Source organism: Propithecus coquereli, unplaced genomic scaffold, assembly GCF_000956105.1.
Source record: "Propithecus coquereli isolate 6110/MARCELLA unplaced genomic scaffold, Pcoq_1.0 Scaffold44, whole genome shotgun sequence".
Classification (NCBI taxonomy): Eukaryota; Metazoa; Chordata; class Mammalia; order Primates; family Indriidae; genus Propithecus; species Propithecus coquereli.
The window spans coordinates 2,958,562-2,979,760 of NW_012150174.1; the positions used below are offsets into that span (position 1 = coordinate 2,958,562).

Below are 21,199 nucleotides of genomic sequence, written 5' to 3' on the forward strand. Positions count from 1 at the left end.
GGGAGGAAGAATAGGATTTGAAAATGAAGGCTAGAGTATGCTTACCTCATTTGCCAAATTACTTTGTTGGTAGCCTGAAGAGAAACAGAAGCCCTTGTGAGGAAGAGAGTTTTTGTGCTCCCTTGAAACGAGCCACTTGGCTCCCAGCCGGGCCGTCTCTGAACTACCAAGGAGCAAGGTGGCAATTCAGGTTTAAGAACAGGTCTTTCAGGGGATGTGTCTGTGCCTGCTAAATGCTTCTTGAGACAGAGTGATAGGACATGAGCCTCTTCGTGGGTTTTAGAATCAGGAAATGGAGCAGACTGGGGGCTTTTGGATTGAGGGTCAGGGACAGCAAATAAAGCTAGAGGACTTTGAGATCTCCAAATGGGTCTGGGGAACCTGTGTTTAATTGGCAGCCCTTGCTTGGTAAGGGTGAGCCTGGCTAGTGGAAAGAGACCAGAAGCGTGGTGGTGTTCATGGAACACAGGAGTGGACTGCAGTTGTGGGTAAATAGTTACTCCTTTTGGGCCTCACTTTCCTTACTTGTAGCCTGGTATGATGACACATAACCTGCCCTACTGGGTATTTGAGAAGATTGAATGGAATAGCCCAGGGACCTAACTCATGTCCCTTTGCTCAAAGAACGAGAAGCTCTGCTATTAGCAAAGCTGCATTTGTTTGATCAGAAATGATCAGATTTTAAGACCTCAGTATTCAAGAGGCATTACTCTGGTTCATCTCTTTCCTTAATGTATTTTTTTTTTTTAATAATTTAGTGTTCCAATAACATCTCATAACCTGGAACCTCAGTTTCCTTATATGTAACATGGGGATCTGCCCTACTTTCCTCAGTGGGTAGTTGGGAGGGTAGAGTAAGATGTGAATGTGAGCACATCTAAAGCTCCATGTAGATGCAGGAGATGGTGGTGACGATACTGTGGCCGAAAACTTTTTTGGCAAAGAAGGCAGCATACGTATTAGGGAAGAAAGTCTGGGGAGCTGCCTCTAGATCTGAGCAAATGACACCTATTTTTTGTTGAATTTTAAAATTTATTTCCTTCTAATGTTGGAATGTAAAATTCATCTTAGTGCCTACACTTTCAGTTCAAGATTCATTTACTCAAGACTCTAGGTTTATTTAAGCTGGTGTAGGTTGTGGGTGGGGAGCCCTGGAGTTGCTGTTAAGGTTGTGCTGGCTGCTGGACCTGCTCCAGGTACATAGGAGAGTCTCTTTGCTCTTATCTGCCAGAGATCTACCAACTGATCGTGTGGTATGACCAAAAGCTATTTGGGGGCTACTGGGTGTCACACAAGTGTAGCCATTCAGAACTTTGGCCCTGGGCACAAGGAGAAGGAGGGAGGTAGGGAGAGGGAGTTGTAGCAGACGGTGCTGTTTTCCTGATGCCTTGTCTTTAGGGGTTTTTGATCATGGCCAGGAGGCTGCCAGCCCAAAGACTCCTAAGGGGAGGTGCACAGCAGGTTATCATACAAAGAACATAGAAATAGAAGACCTGGATTCATGTCACAGCCTTTTCACTTATTGACAAAATTATCTTGTGCAAATCACTTAACCTCTCCAAGCCCAGTTTCCTCATTCATAAAATGGGGGTTGATGATATAAATAGCCCAGATGTGTAAAAAAATGCTTTGTAGACTGTAAAGCCCTTTAGAGGCAATAGTGGATAGTGGTGTTATTGCTTTATTGTTTGTTATTCCATTATAGGCAGGGCATTTTTTTTTTTTTTTGATCCAGGTGGAAATGAGGCAGGCTTACATTAGAGTCTGCATTTTCAAATTCCCTGGTGAGTGGAGATGACTGTCTAGAAGGAGCTGGGTTGTAAATAAAGCCTAACCCTTGAATGTGGTGCAAGGATTTCTTAAACAGGTGTTCAGAAGAGCTGCTTTTGTTTTTCATCCTTGTCTTAGGTGCTCATGGCTTAACTTTGTTTTTTGGGGAAGACCAGGCTGCTGCCTGCCTGCCAGATGAGGTCATAGGATTCTACATGCTCGCCTGGGACCAGGAGCTGGGAATTCAGAGGCTGGCTGTGGTTGGGAAGGGAGAGGGTGTGGTGGGGTGGTGCACAGTTGTATCGCCAGGAAACAGCCAGGCCTGATAGCTCTGCCTGCTTCACCTTTGGCTTGTTAGGATTCGGGCTGCTCTAACCCTCAGTGCCCAGCCTACCCCAGACACCAGGCACAGAAGGCCCTGACCAGGGCTTGGGACAGAGTAAGAAAAACTTTGCAGGCTTAGAGAGTTTTTGTTTTTTAACCTTTGTGCTATGCTGATTTAGACATCTGCAGGGAGGCTCAGGTTTGGAGATGGGGCTGTCTTAACATTACCAAACCAACAGTGAAAGCATTTTAAGCGTTTGTGTTAGGAACCTTAAAAAATGACCATGCCCTTTGATTCAGTAATTTTGCCTCTGGGACTTTAACCCAAGGAAATACTTTGAATTGCAGAAAAAGCCTATACTCAAAAGATACATTGATTATAATAGTGGGAGGAGGGTACCTGCGTTAGAAAAATATAAATCTTTATAGAGTATAAGCACCATGAAGTTAGGACTTTTTTATTCACTTTGTATCTCTACCACCTAAAGCAGTACCTAGCACATGGGTGCCCAGTAGACAGTTTTTAAACAATTGTATGGATAAAAACTTACATCCATATGATAAGACTATTATTCAGCTATTTTAAATGAAGAAGTCTTAATAACATTTTCTATGTTAATAGAATGTGGAAAAGCAGGATATAGATTTTTATCTACAGTAAAATCACAATCATCTTTTTAAATAGAAGGAAAAAAGCTTGGAAGGAGAAAATACCCAGGTATATCTCTATATGGTGAGATCATGGGTGACTTTCTATATTTTCTAAAATGTCTAAAATGACTATGATTTTGAAGAAATTTTAAATAAATCATATTCTTTTATAATAAAAAGATCAGTTTATTTGTGGAGGAAACCAGCAGTCTCCAGAGCCAGCTCCTCCTTCTTTTCAAAGAAGCAGGTAACTTATGTCAGTGCACAAAACACCTACACACTTTGCTTGTGTCTGTCAGCTTGGCATGGAAGTGGATCCCTCCGCACTTCAAAAGGGCCATAGAAACTTTACAGTGTTGAAATTGTGCAGGTCATGTTGCAGCGACATGCCCATGCATTTATATCTCGTCATGGAAGTGAAGACATTTTGTAGTGGGGAGAAGAATTTTAAGAAGAAAATTTTCTGGGTAGGTGGTTAATTCTTAGAATTCTTTCATTGCCTCATGGTTTTGAGAAGCTGTCAAAAGTGTCGTCTGATTTCCTTCATTCTTGTTTTCGCTCGTGCTGTCTTAAAGTAACTTTTTGTTTAACGTTTCAGTTTGTTGGCATAAGTACTTCATGGAATGTCTCTCCAAGATGCATTGTTCTCTTGGAGCCAAGACTTCCTTAGAATTAAAATCCCTGCCTCTTAGGTGGGCTTTGGCACCTGAGCTGGAAATTCTTGGCTTTTCTATGTGGTAGGGTTCTGACAGATTAAGTGTGTCTTGGAGGAAAGGCCCACTTACTTCCTCACTCTGTGAGGAATCTTCGATGACCAGGGTCCCCAGACATTGCTGGTCTGTTGTGTCTGTACTCTTTCCATTCACGTGACTTCTCATTCATCATCTCTCTTTCTCTTTAGCCATAACCAGCAGACCACAGCATTCAGGCATCCTGTGACGGGGCAGTTTTCTCCGGAAAATAGTGAATTCATTCTTCAAGAAGAGTAAGTATTTTTATATATTCTCCTGATCTGGGCAGAGTTTGGGAGCTTAAAGGCATTTGCTCAAAACAAAACTTGCTGGACTATTTTTTCTCTCAGAGGGGCTTGGAGTGGGTTGGTTGCTTCAAAGTGAAATACAAGAAGAATTTTATTTTCTAATCTCCAGACTACTCTTAGTGGGAACATGTGGAAGAGGAGAGATAATGTAGGGATGTACTGTGGTGGGTATTGTCAGAGTCCCTTAAAAGTTCCCTTTTCTGGCCGGGCACGGTGGCTCATGCCTGTAATCCTAGTACTCTGGGAGGCCGAGGCAGGCAGGCTGTTTGAGCACAGGAGTTTGAGACCAGCCTGAGCAAGAGTGAGACCTTGTTTCTACTAAAAATAGAAAGAAATTGGCCAAACAACTAAAAATAGAAAAAATTAGCTGGGCATGGTGGTATGTGCCTGTAGTCCCAGCTACCTGGGAGGCTGAGGCAGGAGGATCACTTGAGCCCAGGAGTTTGAGGTTGCTGTGAGCTAGGCTGATGCCATGGCACTCTAGCCCGGGCAACAGAGTGAGACTCTGTCTCAAAAAAAAAAAAAAAAAAGTTCCCTTTTCCCTGAGTGAATCCTTTCCCTTGATGCATCTTCTAACACATGAGCTGTGCTCTGAGAGGACCCACTCATCTGCATGAAAATGCAACTTTAGATAAGCTGGGAAAGGGTGCATGCCTGTAATCCCCGCTGCTTGAGAGGCTGAGGTGCAAGGATGGATTGAGCCCAGAAGTTCAAGGCTAACAAGACCCCATCACTTAAAAAAATATATGCACACACAGACACACACACACACAAACAGCTTCAGACTGAGCTGAACCAGCCTTCCAGGAAATCCTCAAATAAGAGTCCAAAGCCAGGGCTTAGAAGAGAGGAGAGCTGGTAATACCTATTGTCCCTGAACATTCTGAGTTCTTTCTGTTTTCTTTTCCTAACTCGGGGACTTTCCTCCTTCTCAGCTCAGTTTCAGCAGGGTCTCTTGGATACCCAGTGGTGGGTTCTACCACCCAGGGCTTGTCTACCTAAAAATACATGTATAGCTCATATAGGATATGTTCTTTTCCAAGAAATGTGCACAAGTGTCTCTGTCCCCTCCTGCTCATCTGCAATAGTTTTGTTTGAAGAAAATATTTTGGGGCGAAGCTAATAAAGGGATGTTAGCTTTAAGTATTTTTTTCTTCTTCAAATCCTTCTTTGTCTGTTTAGTTACTTAGACCAAATAGGATCTTAAAATACTAGTATTTATATTTTTACAGCATTTCTCTCCCTCAGTACTTACACCTTTAAACTTTTCATAATGGAAAGTTTAAACATACACAAATGTAGAGAGGGCTGTGTATAAATTCAATGTACTCATTGCCTATCTTCAGCAATTTCCAAAACATGGCTAATTTTATTCCATCTATACCCTCCCCCTCATCCCCTGGATTATTTTGAGGCAAATTCCAAACATATCATTACACCTCTATGGCATTTTCAGCTTAGAATCATTATCCTACAGAACTTTTAAAACTGGAAATCTATAATTATAGTAAAAACTGACATTCCTTCTGTGTTTGCTCTGTGCTAGAGGCTTTACATGCATATCTAATTTGATACAATAATCCTGAGAGGTAGACCATCATCACCATTTTAGAGATGAAGAAACTGAGACTCAAACAAAGTACAGTCACTTGCCCAAAGTTACATGTCTAGAAACAGAGAGCCAGGGTGCCATCCCAGGTGAGCCAGGCTTCAAGGTCTGTGCTGCCTTTTTGTGGTGTTCCTTTAGTCAAGTCCAGTCCCTGCCGTAGTCAGAGGCAGCATGCTAAGTTATTTTGGTGCTCATGGTCCATGGGACATGACTGCCAGAGTCTGGGGTTGAGGATCTGACTTTGGAAGCATTAATACTATTAATAGCAGAGAAAGAGTGAGTGGAAGGTAAAGATTGTCTTGTCTCTCAGGTTGAAAAAGAACTGTTGTCAAAACAGAGCAGGAAGCTGGGCGTGGTGGCTCATACCTGTAATCCTAGCACTCTGGGAAGCCCAGGTGGGAGGATTGCTTGAGGTCAGGAGTTTGAGACCATTCTGAACAAGAGTGAGACCCCCGTCTCTACTAAAAATAGAAAAATTAGCCGGATGTGGTGGCACATGCCTGTAGTCCTAGCTACTCGGGAGGCTGAGGCAGGAGGATTACTTGAGCCCAGGAGTTTGAGGTTGCTGTGAGTTAGGCAGATGCCACAGCACTCTAGCCTGGGTAACAGAGTGAGACTCTGTCTCAAAAAAAAAACAAAAAAAAAAAACAACCCACAAAAAACCAAAACAGAGCAGGAATGTGGATTCACCAAATTCCTAGTCAGATTGAATGTGTTTATAGAATCCTGAAGGTCAGAAGCTCTTGGAAGGAGCTGGAATCATTGAGTTCAGTCCTCTTCTTTAGGCTCTTGGGCATCCTGGCGACATGGGAACCTGCCATTATTAAGGTCTAGATGGAGATCCATCAGAACCCTTAGCTTTGGAAGTTACCAACTTCAGTAGGAGCCACTAGAAAATGCAGACTTCCCGTCACTAAACACTCTGTCACATACACTTCCTTTTCTTCTCATTCTTAACAGAAGACTTTGTCCCCTGACCAATTCTGAGAAGGTAGCCTCTTTTCTCATACCAAAATACCTCTGTAATTAATCTCATTTGCATCCAGTTTCCAAGGAAACGATGTTCCTTCTTTTCAAGGGTGACTTTTCCCCTCTAGATCCCATTTCCTGGATGTCATAGGGGTATCTACTTGTCTCAGGTGGTGGATGGCACTGGGTGACCAGACATTCCTTGCAACAGACAGAATGTGCTTTAGGCATTGAGAGGAAGGGAGGATTCCTATGAACTGTATATTCCTATGATGGGATGATTCCTGCATTTATTCGTTAAATGTCTAGTAAGTGCCTACACTGTGTCTGGGGCTGTGTTGGACTTTACAGGTCCAGCAGCCAGCCAGGCAGATGTGGTCCTGGTGGTGAGGAGCTCACGGTTGAGTAGGGAAGATAGATGATGAAACAAGAGATCACAAATAAGAAATGTCCATGATGGAGGAAACACAGGGTTCAATGGGAGTTGATGAAGAGGACTCCAACCTGGCTTAGGGACCATGGAAGGCCTCCCCATCCTGGGAAGGGATGTGGTTTAAAAAGACACCTGTCCAATCAAGGTGAACACCCTGGGCAAAGACCTAGAGGGTAAGCCTGAGGGATCTACAGCAGTTGCGTTAGAGTGGGAAATGAAGAGCACTGGGTGGATTCTGGAGATACCTGGGAGGTAAAACTGACAGGACTTGGTGACTAATCAACTGTAGTGGGGGTGAGAGAATGGGAAGGGTTTCCTGAAGAGCGGCCCTAAACTAGAGGAAGAGGGAGGATTTAGATAAAGGAAGATGTTAATGACCATGTGCACATGCACATGTTGGGGTGTCGTTTGCAGCTGAGGGGAGCGTGACTGGCCTTGGTGGGGTCAGAGGGCAACAAGACTGAGTTGTAGTAGAGGTTTATCAAGGGGGTGTGTGGAGATAAGTTTGGAGAGGGAGGCTGCAGCCAATTACCTAATTTGCTTCCTCCTGAAATACACCCAGATTTACCTCCTGGGGAAGCTCTGGAGGGGGAGGCGTGATTTCCCCTCTCAGAAACCATTTTTTTTTAAGTATGCAAATGAACGAGATTCCTGTTTTGTTCCCTTAGAGGAGCTTAATTTTAAAAGTTGTGTAGTGTGTTATGTGGTGAGGAAAAAAGGCTGGGATGACCATAGGTGTCCCTACACATCACCTCTCAGACTGATGTCTCTGGTAGAAAAAGGAAAGCTGGCTCTCTTCGTCTCCTTCCCCAAAGAGGGTCCGTGAAGGCCAAACACTGGAGAGTTGTAACTACATTGATGATTCCTTGCCAGAGCCTTCACCCAAGTTTCTTAGAGCTAATCCTTCTAGAGCAGTAGACACACGTCGAAGCGTGTGTCTCAGATCAGCATCAACTGGGAACTTGTTAGAAATGCAAATTCTCAGGCCCCACCCCAGACCTTCTGAATCAGAGACTCTGGGCCCAGTAATCTGTATTTTAACAAGATTTCCAGGTGATTTTGATCAGGTGGTTTGGGAAGCACCAATTTTAGACAACTTGCTGTTCCCATCCCTCCCAAATTACTCTCAAGTTCTTCTCTTCACCTTTACGTGTCCTCTAGACACCTGTTATTCTCAGAGCTACAGTGACAATCTTAGGTAGATTTTAGTCAAATAATAGTTCTTTCTTCTATGAGAAGAAAAAAAAAATTTTTTTAAAAGCCCATCTCCATGGTGACTTCTCTTGGGGCATTGTTGGTGTGAACAAGTACATCTCCCCCACTGTTGGCAGGCAGAACTCACCTGAACTGCTTGGAATAACCGGTGCATGCTCACCGAAAGATGCTTTCCCATTTTACAGATTAGAGGCATGGAGAAGAGAAATAGCTATGCTCTGATGGGGCCAGAGGACAGGGGCACCGAGTGTTCTTCCTCCCCTGTCAGCAATACGGAGTCAGTTGGGATAGGCTAGGGTCTGCTGTGGCAACAACAAACAAATCTCAGTGATTCAGAACAACATAGGTTGATTTCTCACTTTCACTTCATGTCCATCACAGGTCAATTGAGGGCATCTGTACTGAGGGAGTCTTCATTTCTCTGCTTTCACAAAAGCAAGAAAAAGGGAGCTTGGTGAATTGTGCACTGGCTCTTCCACTCACATTTCATTGACTAAAGGAAGTCAAGGGACTACTTCTGACTTTAAGGGGAGCAGGGAAGTGCATAGCTACTGTGTACCTGGGGAGAGTATCAGAAATATTTGTTGGACAGCACCAATGATTACACTTAATCCACAGTCCAGATTTATGAAGGGGAGCAGGACATTTTGAGTCTGTCACTAACAAGCTTCTTTTTCTGCATGACTAGAGTACTTGTTTTCTCATTTCACCTTATTGTTACGCTACCTAATTCTTTGTTAGAACCATGGAGGGGAATGGGCATAAGTCATGGGTTCTGTAGCCTTATCTCCCCAGGGAGCACCCCTCACCCCCAAGCCAACAGGAAGTGCCTCATGGGAAAGCTAATATAAGCTCAGGCTGTATGAATAAAAGTCCAATGCATAGAGAAAGGGGGAGAATAATTCTGGTATATCATGTGTTTGTGAATTACTTCATTCATTCATTCATTCAAGATGAGTTTATGAAGCACCAAGGACATGCCAAGCTCCAAACACGGTGTTCTGGATACTGAATTTTAAGAGGGCTATTGAGCAATTGAGATTCCCCTGAGGAGGGGAACCATTATGGTGAAGGATCTGGAACCCCCTGTCCTTTGACCTATTGTGATTAATCTGCAGGAGAGAAGATGAAGGAGGATGTGGCAAAAGTCTTCAAGAAGGGCTTGCAGGTGAAAGTGGGGTGCATTTATCATGTGGTTGCTTACGGCAGGTGTCAGATCAAAGACTAAAAGTCATAGTCAAGCAAATTTCAACCCAGCCTATAATTTTCTAGGAAAGACACTTTCTAAGCATCCCTTATTTCAGGATCCAGAATTTCATCTTTAACATTAAACGAAGCAATCTACCTCCTAAAATTAGAGTTGGCTTTTAAAATTATAATAGTATTACTATTATTAATTTTATAGCTAACACTTAGAGGAATTAATTAGCAGGTACTTTTCTAAGTGCATTACCTATATTAATTTAATTTTCACAGCAGTCCTATGAGGAAGATACCATTTTTATCATGGATACTAAGGCACAGAGAAGTTAAGAGTCTTGTCAAAGGTCACAAATCTAGTAAGTGACAGAGTCAGAATTTGAATCCAAGCAGTCTGGCCCTAGATGCGGTGCTTCTAAACACTATGCCATACTGCCTCTCATTTCAGAGGTCTTCAGGGGACAATCCTCTTCCTTGGCCCTACTCAATGTGCTGACAGAGTAGGCTACTTCTGCTGCATAGAGATTTTAATCGTATTTGTATTTGCAGTAATAAAGTTTGATTTGTAATAACTTCACACTTGCAAGATGCCAAGCCTCCTCCATGGTCTTTTCTCCAGAAAGTGTTTTCAAACCTTTTATTATAGGGCCTAATTTCTAGTGATTGGATCATTTAGCTCTTTTTCTTAAGCCTCTTTCCTGATTCTCAGTGACTTTCTTGAATTGTGAGCTTGAAGCCAGACCCTTTGTGGCCAAAAGGGCCACACACAGGGGCCCTCCTAAAAGGGTAGTCCTTGGCACAGGGTACTTCCCAGACTGTGGTTTGGTGTTTAGTGCTCACGCACGGGAGTGTTTTCTCTACAGTGCTGGGCTGCCCAGGAAGCCGCTGACAAACGCCTCTGCAGCTCTCGGGGAAGAGGAGGGAAGCATTCCCGAGCAGTGACGCTGGCAGCTGACTGACAGCAGGCTGTGTACACCGATCCCCAGGCTCTGCCAAGCATTTGATGTTGAGGTGGGGCCTAGGGTTGAGAGAGTGTGCGCTCTGGAAGTTCAGAAGCCTGCTGTTGTGCTGAGAAGCCAGCTGCAAGGCATGCAAGATCACCTTGGAGGTTCCTCAAGGGGAGGGTACCCTTGCTTGGTCTGCCTTTCTCAGCATCCCAGTGAGTTTAGCTTGTTCCTTCCACTGGGGTCTGAGCATCCCTCAGTTTTCTCATTGGATTATTTGGAAAAGAAACACAAGTTGGAATTGCCTGGAATGTTGTGAGTGGTATTTAGAGGATACCACTTAACAAGTTACTATCTTGCTGAAGGTAAGAATTATCTTCCTGATCTTTGACCTTGTTGCTAAAGGGGGTTCATTTCGCAGACTCTGCTGAGGCATGTGTTGATTATGGGCCTGGGGGTGGGGCATCTCCTGCTGTTAGGAGATGGCTGTCTTCTATTCCTCCTGCAGCTACAAGTTGGTAAAGCTGGCACTGAGAGATTTAGAGAGCACTGGAGGGGGGTACTCCTAAACTCCCAGAGGAGTCTGCCCTGTTGCTCATCTGCTGAGCCCTGGCTGGTGGGGCTAATGCATTGCTGTTTGCAGGTAACATAGCCAGCACCTTGTCTCTAGACACTGGCAGTCTTGGACTAGCTTTGCCTGTTGCATTTGGTTACCATGGCAGCAGAAAAAATGAGGAAAAATGGAAACACCCGGCAAGCAGATGCAGAAACTTGACTGCTCAGTTTTCCTCCCTGGACTAGGAGACAGTGTTTGTGATAGTCACAGGTAGGGGAAGAGATGGTGATGGGGACCTTAGTCATTCAAACACCTGGGTGTTGGCTTGGCTTTTGGTGTTGCTGTTGGGGCATTGGCATTGGGGACGCAGTCTCTGCCACACAGCAACCATGTCTTTGGCTCTGTCTGTGCTGGGCTAAAATGCTGCAGTGGTGGCTTTGCTGTGTGAATAAGGGAAGCTGCTTGCAAACAGTAATTTTGTTTCTCCCTGTGACTTCCCTTCTTGTCCTCTTCTTCTACCCCCCCTCCACCCCCAACTGCTCTGATCTCCATTAGAAAATACCATTGTCTAATGAGAGAAGTGGGCTGCTGGTAAGCTAGAAGGAGCAGATAGGCTAAAAGGGGCTTGCCAAAGTTGCCAGTTAGAATTGTAGCATCTCTGCAACAGTAAAGCAGAGGTGGAAGGGACAGTCGGGGTCAAGGTCTGGTTCTACCCCTGCACAGATGAAGATGCAGAACCTGGACAGTGAAAGAGACCAGCCCAGTGTTGTACAATAGGGTGGGGGCTTGTGCTTGTGCCAGGTTCGGGGCAATTTTCTGATAATGGCTGGGGTATGGGTTCAGCACAAGGCTTATTGAGTTATTTTCATGCCTGGTAAGGGGTGCTTTTGGGCTGCTTTACACCTCCTGGGGGGGGGGGCGGGTAAGGAACCAGAGCCTGTAAGTTTAAGAGAGGAGATGAGGGGTAAGGGGAAGGAACACAGTAAGCCATAGTTGAGTAATGAGGCCATAGTTACTGAATGAAAACCTGTGTCAGACAGCCTCCCCCGGGGTGTTGGGAGTTTACAGTGAGCGTTGGCGGTCTGTCTGTGTGTGTCTCTCTTTCTCTGAGAAGAGGGGGTGTGGAGGTCTTTGCCTGTTTGGGATAAGAGCTCTCTTTTTCCCCTAATTTTCACTGTGCATTGCTTTTCCGAAACTCTTAGATGATGGGTGTAAGCTCTTTAAAAATTTTCCTGGTGTTTGCTTCTCATTCACTCCTCTTCTCATATCAGTAATTTTAGCTGAGCTCTCTGTGTGTAGAATCTTTGAATACAGAGCATGAATTTGGGGCCTTTTTTTCCAGGAATTAATGGGAGACAGGTGTCATTTTATGAGGTCTTCTTGATAAAAGATTTCTGTTTCCCCATAGCTTTCTAACCTCCTGTCATGTCCTTGATGTCTCTGGCCTTTATGTTCTTCTGGGGGAAAAATGGGAGCTGAATCCCTCAGCCAGGGGGTTGCTACACTTAAAAAAAAGTTTCAGATAAGATGTTTATAAATGATTGTTGTTTAGAGTTAATTGTTTGACACCTTGGGCTGTCTGGAGAGAAGTGCCTTAGAAATAAAAATAAAGTATAGCTGGGATTTAAGTTCTGGGGACTCCACTGGTAACAATTATAAATAATGCTTCTCATTTCATGCAATGCTTCATGGTTTTCAAAGCGTCATTTCAATCTATACAGCTGCCTTGTGAGATCAAAGGTGGTTTTCACCCATTTTGGAAAACTGGAAACTGAGGCCCGAGGACTCATGTGACTTGTAGAGGAGTCAGTAAGCTGCAGGGCTTGGCGGAGATCCAGGTGTTCTGTGCTCTTCTCCACTACCACTGGATCCTCTTGGTTTGGGGGATAGTCTTGGGGCTGAGAAGAGCAAACGCCTGCTTCTCTCAGACCTTGGGACTTGCCATGGATGATCTCTCTGGGGCAAAGCCGGTTTGGAAGTCCAGCTTCTGTCTGGGGAAAGTCATTAATCTCTCCGAATCTGTTTCCTCATCTACAAATGGAGATACTAAAACTGACTTTGCAGGGTTAAGTAACATAATGCAGGCAAAGTGCCTGTCACACGGTAGGAGCTCGACAAGTACAGTCCAGTCCCTCTGCTTGCTTGACTTTGTCCTGTCCTTTAAGGGTTGGTGCTGTTTGGGTTAGTGACCTCCCTGTTGTGACAGAGAGGTTGGAGAATGGTCTGGTTGTGGCCCCACTTCAGTCTGCTTCAGTTCACACTGTTGATTGACAGGCAGCCAAGGGTCCCATTAACCAAACTCACCTAAATTCAGATCCAACAGAAAAAAGTGGCTTCTGTATTTATAACTTTCTTTTCTTATATCTGTCAGTATCTTACATCTGCATTTAGTCCCAAATATTCAGGAAGCAGAAGCACTCCTTTTATACCTGGGGAATGGAGGGATAGAGAAAGCGATTTCCTGCCCAAGCTCACCTGACATCCATGACAAAGTTCAGAGGAGACTCAAGCCACCTTCCAACTGGGTTTCTCCAGACTGATTTTGTCTAGTCCTAACTTCTTTTGTTCGTTTCAGATGGGAGGCAGTTGCGTTAAAATTCTAGCTCACTGTTTCCAACTTCAGCCCACATCCCTGCAGCAAAATAATCAGCATTCATGCAGCCCAAGCCAAGGAAAGGGAGGTCTTTGTTCAGATCATCCCACTGTACTTGGGGAATCCAGATAGCACAGAAACCTGGCAAACAGCCTTTTAAGTTAATGGGTTTTATTTGATGACACCAAGAGTCTGTGTGTGCAAGTTTTTTGGTCTCCTCTCCCTGGGATCTGAGGTAACTCGATGTGCCTGAGGACATGCTGGTGGGAACTAAATGCCTTTCCCAGTTGCTCAGCTCAGGGTCACAAGCTCTTCTCTGGGGAGGGAAGATAGTTCTTGGGTGAGACTTGTCAGTAGGGTACACTCTGAGGAGCGTACTGTCTGAGGAGTGTTTTTGGTTGACAAATCAGTGTCTGCCCCACCAGGCTCTTAAGTGAGAAACACCTGTAAGATGTAACTAGCTGAAAGCAAATGTACCAGAATCCAAGTGAGTGATGTTCCTTTCAGTGTTGTCTCTGCAGGAGACTATACACATGCACCATTGATGTTTCCATTGCTCAAACCATTCTTGTAAACCACCTCTAGAAGTTTCCTTCAGGCCAGTTTTTTAGCCAAGCGAGAAAATTGTTTTTGAAACTTTTTCCATAACCCCATTTTTGGATACCAGATGGTGTTCCCAAGCATGACCATCACTTTTTTTTTTTTTTTTAAAGCTAGTTGTAATTCCAGATAACTTGTAGTTATTTCTGAAAGTCATGCTGATCCTTAGAAGACCCAAGAGGTCATGACCCATGTTGAGGAGCTTCATAGGAATGTCCTCTGAAGGCAGATCTTGTTACTTGGACAAGTGGGTACCTCTGTGTGCCTTGTTGTTTCAAAGAGCCAGTTCAAGGACTGCCAGATAACAGTTGAGTCTATTACTTGAGTTGGGAACCGTCTCTGCCAATGGGGACCCCTGGTGAAGACATGTCCCCTGTTTGTAGAGACAACACAGTCCCTTCCTTGGGGCAGATTTAGTTTGAACTTTAGTCACATCTAATAAGCTTTCTTTGGGTATAGCTGAGTGATGCTGTCCATGAGGAATGGAGTTGTCTTTGTGTGTTTTTCTTATTCTTCTTTCCCTCCTGCCCACCACTGTCCCTCATGGATGTTGGGGACACAACCAGTCCCTCTCTAGCCAAAATCTGTTCCCTGCTGGCTCCTTAGATGGGAGTTGTGCCCTCTTTCCTGACTTACCTAAAGCCTGAGGGGCAGTCGTCTTTCTTCCCATACCTCCCCAGCCAGCATCCCAGAAGCCAGGGTGGGGAGGGGATTATGGGGTCAGGATGCAGGGGAGGGCAATTAACGTTAGAGCTCAAAATTGTAAGGTACAGAAATGGCAAAAGTGGCCATTTGTCCTGGATTTCCGAGGCCATTCACAAATCCAGATACTCTTTTCTTTGTCCTACAGAAGAGGAATAGCATATCTAGTTGATGGACTGTGATGTGGTCATTTAAGATGATGTGAATTAGTTTAAAATAATGGAGAAGATATTTATATTACAGTAAGTTTTTTTAAATGAAGATGCAAAATCATAAACACAGTATGATCACAATTATACATAAACAAAGAAGCACCTTTTTTTCCCCTCCCCACCCCCCCAGAAACAGACATATAAAAAAGAATGGAAGTAATTATACCAAGTGTTATGAATGTTTTTCTTTTCAATAGCAGGACTGTGGGTGATGTTTTTCTTTCCTTTCAGCTTTTCCTTATATTTCTCAAATATTGTATAATAAGCCTCTATTAGTGTCTTAAGTGGGAGCAAATTACACTTGATGAAATCCCAAACAACTCTTTTTTATTGTTGGACCTTGTGTCCTGAATTTTCGCTTAGAGATACAGCTGCCATAACTGAGGCAACCTGAGAACTCTTTTTCCTTGTCCCAACCTCTGAAATCTGAAGAGTCAGGCAAGACCAGGTTCCGGGAGGATGTTTTGGACATAGTTCTGCCTAGAGGCAGGGGGTGGACAAGTCAGGCTCTGGGAGCCCCTTCCCACCCCTCATTGGTTATTATCTCTTGCTGCACACAGCCTCTGCCAGCAGTGAGCGTGGTAACATTCTCCCTCGAGTGGGGAGCGGTAACAAAAGTCTGGCTGGGATGGAGGCCGGGGGCGGGGAATCTGGAGTCAGTGGCTAAGCTGATAAGGAGCCAATGATCTTTCTGCCTGGTAGGACTTGCACCTCCAGCTGCCAAGCATCCTGCAGGGCCCAACCCCAGAGTGCCAGCAACGGTGGTCCTGCTGCTGGCACTGCTTAGAGAGCACACAGAGGTTGTGGCTACTTCTGCAGAGAACTTCCATCAAAATGCGGGATGTGAGGACTCTGTCTCGGGGCACAAGACGGATCACTTATCCTTTGAGCAGCAGTGGTCTTTGAAGGAAGCAGCATACCTCCAGGGTGGAAACTAAAATTTTTCCCCCTTTGCATCTCTCTAAAAGTGAGCCGGATGAAGGACATCCAGAGTGCTTCATCCTCAGCTGAGTCCTGCCTGTACTCCCCCAGCTCCAGCTCTGCAGGGTCCTGGCCCAGGCCTCCAGGGCAGATTTTCTCCACTCTTCAGGCAAAGAACTTCAGTTTACTACAGTCTGCCTGGTCTCCAACTGCCTGAATCCTATTGCCCATTGGCAGAACTCTTGAGACTTCTGTTTTGAGAAATTCTTGCTGATACCGGAGTCAGCAGGGTCTTGGAATCAGGCATCAAGCTGTTCAAGGATAGATATTGAATTTATGTGTGGGCATTTGTTGCTGCTGCTTTGAAAAACTCTGGCAAATGCTGAGGCTCTGTGGAGGCAGGTGAGACAGACTCTCTCTGGTATCTCTTGGGTGTCATACTGAGATGTTTCCAGAGTGCCGGCCCTCCCAGGGCAGCTTCTTGGTGGGAAGCTCCATATTGCTGGATGCTGATGGGGAAGCCCTGGGGATGCTCACTGAGGGGGGGGCCAGGGATGCGCACTGGGGCCTGAGGCTTGTTTAATTTTTTCCTGCTCTCCAGGCATGGCACAAGGGGTTAATATCTCTGATGGCTCTATTTTGGGGCCAATAGCGTGCTTCCAGAATAAGTCTCTTTGTTGAGTAGTCTATTTTGGGAGGCAAGCCCCACTGGCATTTATGTAAGCAATTCTTGTGTGTATCTGGGGGTGTGGTTGTGTGCGCAAGTGATTTCTTGTTACTAATTATAAGCAACTTCTTTTGGGAGCCAGGGAAATCGCGGTGTGTGTGTGTAAGGGTATGGATTGCTCTTGCTTGCTGAGAAGAGCGGTGTGACTGTACATGCCCATCAGATGAGACAGTCATCACAGACACCCAATTAAAAATGTGGGGGGCCTTAGACAGGGGTGACAGTCTGGGCCCCTTTGTGGGGTGTCAGGCTATAGAGATATGCCATCTGTCATCCTTATTTCCCTGAAGCTCATGGTTAGGCTGGCATCGTGGCCCTCTGGCTGCAGTCTGGAATCAGGTGGTCTCCAAAAGATCAGGCCTGGGTTGTTTAAGGCCCAGAAACCAGTTCTAATCTGGAACAAATCTGACTCTGCTTCCCACTCTGCAGCTTGGCACTTACTGTATTCCCCTATGTTTCCACACAGGCCAAATCCACATATGTCGAAGCAAGAGAGAAACCAAAGACCGTCCAGCATGGTCAGTGAAACGTCCACAGCTGGGACCACTTCCACCCTGGAGGCGAAGCCTGGACCCAAGGTGAGCTCGTGGCCACTTGTTCCTTCCTTCCCCTCTTTTATATTCTGCTAAGCCCCTTTGTAACAGGAAGCCCATTTGATCTTTTCTATAGTTTTGTGAGGGAGACCCATAAGAAGTGTTCTCCCCAAATGACAGGTCAGAATATTGAGGCCAAGAGGAGTTATAACCCTTGTTCAAGAGAATAGATGATTGCTGACAGAGCCAGGGCTGATGTCAGACCTTGAGCATGTTCTTCACTTTGCTGGCATGGTTGGGAGGGCCACACCTCTTGTTTACATGTGGATGTGTGTTAGCGGGCCTGGAGAGATTGGGTGACAGATGGGCCTTTGAGAAGGCCCAGAAGTTTTTGTGCTCAAGGTGTGGGAACACTGAGGAGCAGGGAAGAGAACCAGCGTTGTGGAGAAAGGGAGAGTGCTGAGAGATGAACTCAGATAGGAGGGGAAAATATCTGGAAATGAGCAAAATCTGTGACCAAAAAGTAGCTTTGCTCCAGAACGCCATAGGACATATTAGAGCTAACAGCTGCTGAAAGTTGATTGAAAAATCCCTTTAAATTTTTTTCTCTGTGACCCAGCTGGGAGGCTTGGCAGGTCTTGGGCTCACCTTTTAATTAGAATGCTGTGGCCATGTGCATGCCCATTCCCGGTCTAGTTGCTGTTCTTTTGATCAAGGGTTGCTGCCGCTTAGAGTAAGGCGGAGAGAGCTGACAGCCTTCCAAACATACAAGTGCTTTTTTGTGCCTCCCTAAATCCTCTACTGCTAGAGTTCATGTCTGCTTTCTTGTAGATCATAAAGTCCAGCAGTAAAGTCCACAGCTTTGGCAAGAGGGAGCAGGCAATCCGGAGGAACCCCAATGTTCCAGTGGTGGTGAGGGGCTGGCTGCACAAGCAGGTGAGGACGCTGAGGAGTGAGAGTGGGGATGGGGGACGGCTCTTGCCCCAGGAAGCTGGGAGTAGGCACGTAAGCTTTCTGTTCCTGAGTGTGTCTGGGACAGGTTGATTCTGCCCACCGTGCTGAGTCATTTGATGTCTGTTCTTATGAATGGACTGTGCAGCAATCAGCGGTTACAGCTTCTCTCCCAAAACCGACTTGACCACTTTGGCCCCTGGAGCTATTGGCTGCCCTGGGACCCAGGCCATCTATAGTGTGGGTGGCTCAGCATGGATCCAGCCTTACTGCCAATCTGCTGCCAGCACTTGCCTTCCTGATGTCAAAGAGTCTGTCATCATTTGGCTGAAAAAGTCTATCTTTTCCTCTCCCCCTTGTCTAGCATACATATCTAGCTACCTAGCATCTCACATTCCACATCAGCCAGATTCAGCTCATTGTCTCCTCAGCCCTCTCTCTCTCTTCCCCCAACACTACTTTTTCTGGATCTGAGTGATGGTACCACTGTTCTCCCAGGCACTCGGGGTGGAAACTTCAGCATCATCACCAGATCCTCCTCACCCCCACAGGTGTTCAGTCAGGAAGCCCTGTTGGCTCTGTCTCTGCTGAGGCCGTCCTTCATCACTATCCCCACAGCCAGTTGATTTGCCTCTGGTCCTCTGGCTATGGTGGGACTGTGAATTCCTGGGGCCAGAGACCATGTCTCTTTCTCTCTCCTTCTCTCCTTGCCATTCATTCATTCATTCCCCCAGTGCCTGCCCTGTAAGTGCTCTCAGAGCAGGTGTCAAGAGATGAGTAACATGTGGCTCCAGCCCTTGAGAAACTCTTACCCACCAGGGGAAGCAGATAGCACATCTCTCGTGCGTTAAGTCGTCACCCAGCCCAGTCTCTCACATAGTATCATGTCCAAAAAAACCACAAAGCGATGATGCCAGTTTTAGTCAAGGCTTGGTGGAAAGACAGAGGGGGGCATTACGTTGCGCACCACACAGAAGAAATCCTGAACGTCCCCTTGGAATCTTTTCCCCCAGTTCTCCCATGGCAGCTCCAACAGCTCTCCCAGACTCTCCTGGCACCACCCTCTCTTGCTCCCCCTGTGTTCCCCTCCCAGCTCTTTTTCCCTCTCTTTTCTTACATCTGCCCATCTTTTTCTTACTGGAGTCATTTAACTCTCTGATTTCTTCCATTTGCATCCCTGTCCCCACTAAACCAAGGATGCTCCTTTGAAATGTGGAGGGAGAGGGAGGGTTTGTAAATAATTCTTTTCCCTAACTTCTACCCCGAGCCCCGGCCCGTTGGCTGTGCTGTAGCTGTAACAGAGATCTGTGCAGAGTGCTGTGGACACTTCCCAGAGGAAGTGACGTTTGAACCAGGCATGGAAGGATAGATGAGAGTTCTCCAAACAAAGCAAATATCATGTGCCAAGACCTTAGAAATCATGTGGTTGATATGCAGGAGATAGAATAAAACTGATATAAGTTGAAATCTTCAGGTTAAATTTGTTTTTAGCATTTTAGTAAGTAGAAGATGAACAATCCTCATTGTATTTAGGTTTAGAAATTGTCAGATTTTTTTTTTTTTTTAATTCAAGCCTGTCAAAGACTGCTGCAGAAGGAAGACATATTTTAACAGGCTTTTCTAAAGCTAAAAGAAGCTGTGGAATTTTCCTAGGTTTGGGAGAAAATTGACCCTAAAACTTTGCTATTTTCCTACCTTGGCCATGTGTTTTTGAATATTCACAAATATTTAAAATGTTCTTAATAAGTGTAAACCTTTACATTTTAGTTGAGTAAAGACAGAATTTTGTTATGAGACAATGTGATAGCCAAGAGAATCCAAATCTTTTTATATTGAATGGAAGGAAGACACAACAACAAAATCAGTACCATATGGTATAGAACTGAGCTTAGTCAAATAGAACTTTGCCTCAGTTAATTCATTAGCTAACTTAAACTCTTTTCAGTCCTATGTAAATTCAGTTTTCCAGTTAGCATAAATGAAGATATTTTACAGCTTAGCACCTAAATAAGAAAAAAAAACAACAAAAACTTCCTTTTTGTTAAGAACCGATTCCTTTCTTAATGGGAGACTTGTATTCTTGAATTCACATTTTGCTTTTTAAAAGAAGATGGCTTGTATTAATTTGTTTCTAGGAGACAAAAATAAAATAAAACTCCCTAGGAATAAACTATCATTGAATCTGAATTTTAATGTCCTATTCAAAGAATAGCTATTCAATAAAACATTGATTTGCTAAAAGAAAGAGTGAATATGGGCAAGTCTTGGTTCCAGAATCAGGGCGTACATGACTGGGGAGGGGGAACAATATGCTCAGATATTGCCCTGACTTGTTTGCTTTGCTTTGCAGGACAGTTCTGGAATGAGGCTGTGGAAAAGGAGGTGGTTTGTGCTTGCTGATTATTGCTTGTTCTATTATAAAGGTGAGCTGAGGTTCTGGCCACCAAGGGCTCTTTGTGGTGGCCCAAGTGGGAAGAGGATACAAATGGCAGTCGTCTTAAATTCAGTTGATTAGACCAGTGGCCTGAGCTAATTAGTAGGCTGTTACCCTGGCAAAATGTTCACTTTTACATTTGTGGATGGTTGGCGACTCTAATTTTACCAGTCCTGACACAGGAAGTTTAATCTATTGAGTTAAAATAAACAGAATCCAGCAGTCTGCCTACTGCTTAGGGTCTTAAGATCTAGAGTCATCTCAGCTTCTGCCCCACCGGGGACATAGGCACACCTTTGAGGCAGTCTGGGCTGGTGAGAAGTGTGGATAAATCATTGTATTTTGTAACCTGTCATCTGTATTTATCCTCCGTGATATTGGATGGGCAACTGGTGAATTGAATTGGCCATCTGACCTTTTATGGAGCTCCAGTATTTAAAATTAGGGACGGTGTAGTGTTGAGAAGGAAGTCTCAGAATGTGGAGGAACAGATAGGCAGCTTTGAAGACAAGACCAGACTGTGATTGGTGCTTTAAAAGACATCAAAGTTGTTAGGCAGTTCAGAGGGGGTGAGAAGTGAATTCCATGTTGGAGAATCTCGGGATGCTTCTTAGAAGAGATAGGATTTGATGAAAGATTTTTTTTTACAAAGTAAAACACAGAGGTTTCACAGGATACTGACTATCCTTTACTTTACATAGAATTCAAGTAAACTTTGATATTCGGTTTTCCAAATTTTACTAAGTTAGAGATAGCTTGCTGCAGTGGCAGAGAAATTGATTATATGAAGTGATTTGTCCAAGCAAAAGAAGACAC

General features: G+C 44.8%; 1 protein-coding gene across 1 annotated transcript in view; it reads left to right on the forward strand.

The window, feature by feature from the left end:
- PLEKHA7 (pleckstrin homology domain containing, family A member 7) overlaps positions 1-21,199 on the forward strand; it is a 199,246-nt gene that overhangs the window by 119,414 nt on the left and 58,633 nt on the right. Inside the window, exons 4-7 of the mRNA XM_012654426.1 lie at positions 3,647-3,730; positions 16,932-17,043; positions 17,830-17,934; positions 20,300-20,372. Of these exons, the coding sequence (XP_012509880.1) occupies positions 3,647-3,730; positions 16,932-17,043; positions 17,830-17,934; positions 20,300-20,372 (374 nt within the window). The remainder of the gene's footprint in view (positions 1-3,646; positions 3,731-16,931; positions 17,044-17,829; positions 17,935-20,299; positions 20,373-21,199) is intronic.